This window comes from Poecilia reticulata, chromosome 8 (genome assembly GCF_904066995.2).
Source record: "Poecilia reticulata chromosome 8, P_reticulata-male-v2, whole genome shotgun sequence".
Classification (NCBI taxonomy): domain Eukaryota; kingdom Metazoa; phylum Chordata; class Actinopteri; order Cyprinodontiformes; family Poeciliidae; genus Poecilia; species Poecilia reticulata.
The window spans coordinates 27546838-27552143 of NC_088837.1; the positions used below are offsets into that span (position 1 = coordinate 27546838).

General features: G+C 38.9%; 2 protein-coding genes across 3 annotated transcripts in view; both read right to left on the reverse strand.

Annotated features, from left to right (window-relative positions):
- aebp1a (AE binding protein 1a) overlaps positions 1–1296 on the reverse strand; it is a 15504-nt gene extending 14208 nt beyond the window's left edge. The window contains exons 1-2 of one of the 2 annotated variants that reach the window (XM_081610442.1): positions 1138–1296; positions 806–1050 (exon numbers count right to left, since the gene is read on the reverse strand). In XM_081610442.1, the coding sequence (XP_081466568.1) occupies positions 806–1046 (241 nt within the window). In that variant the 5' untranslated portion in view covers positions 1047–1050; positions 1138–1296. Of the gene's footprint in view, positions 1–805; positions 1065–1137 lie in introns of those variants that run through there. The other variant, XM_081610441.1, reaches the window with a different exon arrangement.
- Positions 1297–4596: 3300 nt separating this feature from the next.
- On the reverse strand, positions 4597–5241 carry LOC145552562 (homeobox protein pnx-like; the record flags this gene model as incomplete). Its single annotated transcript, XM_081610049.1, has 1 exon — positions 4597–5241. A coding segment is annotated over one exon (444 nt), but the record flags the coding sequence as incomplete, so codon positions are not given.
- Between the last annotated feature and the right edge of the window lie 65 nt (positions 5242–5306).

Below are 5306 nucleotides of genomic sequence, written 5' to 3' on the forward strand. Positions count from 1 at the left end.
TCCATCAACACAGAAAAAAAGATTTCCTTGTTTTTCGTTTTGTTTTTTGTATAAGAAGTCGCTACAGGGGTTTTAAAAGTCCCCAAATATAGCGGCAAAGTTTAGAAGTAAGCAACAGTTCATCTTTCCTCCTGACCACAGCCCTGCTTAACAGCCTCTGTTGATCCCCACACTTGGCCACACCTCTTGGTGTCTTTTGGCTCGACCCACTTTCCTAGTTCGTTTCCAAATTTGTGAGGGGTGAGGATAAGCTTTATTAAGGTGGTTAGTTACACTTTAAGACTGTAAAAATCCACTTTGGCTGTGGTCCCTTTTGCTTCAGCTTTTGAGACCAACTTATCTGGATCTTTACTGAATGAAGACTGTATCAGCCTGCTAAATGCTATCTATCCATCATAATAATAACCTGTTTGTCTACCTATCTGTCTGTCTGTCTAAACCAGTTATCTGCACTCCCCCTTGTGCTTGTTCTCCAGCTCGTTCAGCAAATGAGGTCAAGAGACATATTTTTTTTCAACAATGAATTGCTAAAGGAAAATGTGAATTTCAGCTGATGTAGTCATTGCTATAGTTAATCTTTGTTTTGCCATTGCACAATTTTTCCATTTTGTGCAGCCCTGTGAAGAAACCAAGTGCATTTTCTTTTGCAGTTATGATGTAATATACTTTAAACAGAACTTTGTTTCAACAACTGCACACTACTCTTTTAAGGTGGCGGGCTGTAAGTGGGACCTCTGACAACATGAGAGGCCAGGAAAGGTCAGGAAAACTCACAGATGCATTTTTTGCTTGAGCTCCAACTTACCGGCCTCGATTTCCTCAGGGCTTTTCTTTTTCTTTGCTTTGCTCTTCTCCTCTACTGTAACTTCAGCTGGCTCGTCTGACATTTCAGCGTCCCATCTGCCCTGGTCTCCGATCAGCCCCCGGGGTTCTCTCACCAGAGCTTTGGCTCTTGACAGCTGCTGCTCCTTCACAGGTTCTTCGGCGCTGACCAGAGCCCAACAAAGGCTCAGCCCGACCCAGACCACCAGCACCACGACCCTCATTTCTCTGAAATAAAGCATGAGGGTGAATTTCAGCAGATGTACTCCAGGGGTAAATCCTAAAACTAGATGCAGAGATAGTTCGACATCTGACCTGCAGATGCAACGGAGGCGTCTGGAGATGAGGACATGAAAAGGAAGAGTCTAGAGAGCTTCCTCCTCTCTAATGAGAGCCTGCACAGGCTGAGGAAGAAAACTTTGCTGACTTAACACACACACACACACGCCTCCTCTGCAGCCTCTTACTTATCCGTCATAGCCCTTCACCCCCTCTTTCCCCTCACCCGTCTCAGGAGAGGGGAGGAGCATCTGTCATGCATGGGACATTCCTGTGAGGGAGACAGCAGAAGGAAAAAGAAGTGTAGGAGGGTGACTGTTTGGCTTTTAACAAAAGAAAATGACTCGACTCTCAGGTTTGCTTGATGCAGGCAGAGAACTTATTCTCTGCCTGCATCAATTATAAATAATACATTTATAATTATAAATTTGGAAAAACTGATTTCAGACTGAACAAAGCCAGAGGAATCGCTTGTGGGAAGAATAAGAGGAATAACATGATGGCCGTTTGCTGTGTCTGTGCAAAACTAAGTGATTTAAAGAGGCAGTATTGTGTAAAATTTACACATCATTTTATAAAGTTATTCCCTCATCAAAAACACATCTGGAGGGCTGCTTTGATTCTTTCATGCATGATTAAGAAATCCTTTAATTTCCCATGGCAACCATTCAGTTGTGCAAAATGCCTGGGTGGACTTAGCATCGCCTTCAAGACGCAGCTCCTCCCAGGAGCTACAGTTTCCAAGCTTCCCAGCTTTTGCCTCACAGATCCGCCCTCCCTCAGAGCTCCCCCATTCAGCTCCTTCAGGCTAGCCAGCAGCAATTAGCATACACCTCTTGACCCACGCATCTGTGAAGCTCATTATAGGAGCTCCTTCTCAGCACAATGCTGGTAAAATCGTTCCTAAAGTTTTGCTAGAGGAGCTAGAGTTGCATGTTGTCATGACTTCTTGAAGGCAGAGTTTCAGAAAGAGCTGTAGTTTTGAAAGAGGCAGAGGCCCAATTTTAAATCTTTAAATTATTCAAAATGTATTTTAAGTCATACTTTTTATATACAGCATTTTATTTAAAAGTGAAACTGTCACCTTAAGAGCATCAGCACACAATTGTGATTGTGAGTTAATAAAATCTTGTTAGCAAAACAAGTCTTTCCCAGAAGCATGATGCTTGTGAAATGTATACATTTTGAACGTTTGAAATGTATATTAACTGATCACTGATAATCCAGTGCAGAGGAGTTTTCACATGAACGCACGACTTAAAAAAGAGAACTGTTCTAAAGTCGGATTCTTCATAAACTGAATAACATAACGGACAGCAGAGCGTCCCTTTCATGACAACACTGTCTTCAGTCAGACGTTCCTTCAGAACCGCTGCAATACAGACCACTACAGGAGACCCTTCCTGTCCAAAGTCATTCCCATTTATGAGTTAATGAAAACATTTAATTTCACAAAACATTAGGAAAGTATTACTGAATAAAACTGAACAACGTAAATAGCTTTTTCTGTGATAAAAGCTCCACATCTGTATCTTTAGCATTAGCTTGCAGTGTAGGCTCTTCTTTAGTGTAATGATCTCAGTAAACAGATGCTACAAAATTGTACCAGTTATCTAAATCATCAAACAGAAACCTAAAATAAACTCAGGCCTGGACTAATTTTCCAGCTGGACGTCAGAAGTCTTCTTTATCTCTGTTTTCTTTCCTGTCCATCTGGTAATAATTATCTCTGCTGTAGATGGATTTAGGTTTGACTCCAGCATCCTCTTCAGGACCTAAAGGTCCCTTAGCATTTTATCTCATAATTAATTTTTACACTGCCGTGAAAAAGAACTCTTAACTTTTAACTTTTGCATATATATGTCAAGTCACAAAAATAAATAATGTATTCTATTTGGGATTTTTTTGCTACAGATCAACACAAAGTATATTTGTGAGGTAAAAGGACTGTTGCTGATGTTATTTTAATTTTTCTTCCTTATTAAACAGTGTGGTACAAGCCCCATTTACTCTCTCCATGATGTTTATTCTACAATGGTCTCAAACTTTACTCAGTGAAAAATTAGCTGGCTTCTAAAATGGAAATAGAAATATTGGTTTTAAGGCCAGATGGTTCTTTAAAATGCGCCAGTGCTTTGTTTCTGTCCCTGGTTTTGCTGAATATGCTGCTGGGTTAAAAATGGCCTGACATCTGAGGAGAGTGGGAGCCAAATTACATGCAGATGTGCTGCAGAAGGATTGTTTCTGTTTGTGATAAGTGTGTCAAAAAGACTTTTTTACAAAAACATCAAATTCAGTGGTGGAGTTTCATTTTATGTTGTTTTTTTTATCATAAAAAGTAACAAATCAGTTTGACAAGAATTGAGCGTCTCAGTAAAAACCATGGATCTGAACAAGCAATGCAGTTAAAGTCTTTAAAGTTTACTCTGAAAAATATTTTCTGTTTTCCCATTATGCTGACATTTCACATTTGCAATAATACATTACTTGATGGGTAAAAACATAAAAATGTTTGCTGGACATAGATGGTTACTTCCATGATCAGCCACTCTATGAATGTGTTATATGTCGCCATCTACTGGTCAGAACCGCAACTGCAGCACCACTGTAACGGTCAGGAAAACAAACTTTACTAACATTTTGACTTCAACACTTCTTTTTAGTAATTTTTTTAAATCAACACAACACAAATAGAAATTCATGCTTTTGGTTTAGGAATTTTATTTTAGAAAAACAAAGTTTGTCTGCCCAAAACGACACTAAGTATCAGTTTATTTATATATTTTTAATTATTCACGAATAAATAGTCAACTATTTTTTTCTTGTAGTCGCTGAAATTGATCTATAGATTCACAACTTTTGAACTCCAGTAGATCATATTATTATTATTATTATTATTATTATTATTATTATTATTATTATTATTATTATTATTATTATTATTGTTATTATTATTATTGTTATTATTATTATTATTATTATTATTATTATTATTATTATTATTATTATTATTATTATTGCTTTATTAACTGAAATACACATCTATATGAATGGATAACCCAACTAACACTTTTTGATTTTTTTCCCTTTGGCTTTAAAAAAATTCTGAATTAAAGACAACCTGGTTAAGATCCAACAGGAGTTGATGAACAGGCATTCTTTTTTTTTTTTCTTTTTTTACCACATTTTGAGTAGATTTCTTGTTCATCTTGTTTGCAACGTAAAGAAACGGCATTAAGTCATTCAAACATTTTTCCATTCTTTAGCCTATCTGGAAATAATAACTCTGATCTTTACCACATTTCTAAATTTACAGAATCTGACCTCAAGTGTTAAAAAACACCCACAAGAGATTCCACATTATGATAATTTATTGAACAAACGTGAAACCAAAACAAAAATATTTTATTCCTACAAAAATATAAAATTATCCTGACACACCTTTGAGGGTCTTATTAAGCTGCTCATAACTTCTACTTAACAAAATATCGATGCAATAATAAATAAAATTAAATCAGTTAAAGAAAAAACATTTACTCTTATCAAAAAGTAAAAATAAAGTAGAAAACATGTCACATTTCTCCTATTGAAATATTATCTGGACAGTCACAGTCTGGCAACAAATTCCTCCAAAGGTTGCTACAGGTTCTGGAGGACTTTTCTCTTCCTGGCCCATTTCAAGCTCGAGCTCCTGTTTCATGTGTAACAGTATGGGTAGGGCATAAGAGGCAGAGTAGGAACCAGCCGGAGCGGGGGGCCTTGCTGGTAGAGGGGCCCCCAGGTTAGAGCCGCGCAGACCGCGGGGTGGGACGGGAACGCCGGGATGAAGCCTCGCTGGTCCTCTTCCTCCTCCTTTCCCCGCACAGTCACGGTCTCCTTCCTCCACTTGGTGCGTCGGTTCTGGAACCAGATCTTGACCTGAGTCTCGGACAGGCGGAGGGCCGCGGCGATGGTGTGGCGCTCCAGCACCGACAGGTAGTGGCCTCTCTGGAAGCTGAACTCCAGGACCCGCAGCTGCTCCGGGGTGAAGGCGGTGCGGATCCGACGACTCTTCACCTTCAGCGGGGGTAATGACTCTCTTTTACCCGCAGTGCGGTGCTCCGTCTTTCCATCTTCCTCATTCGGATTATGGTTTTCTAAAGAAGAAAAAAAGGGGGAAAAAAGTTAAAGTCATCGACAATTTGAAAAGATTCTAAATAAGATTT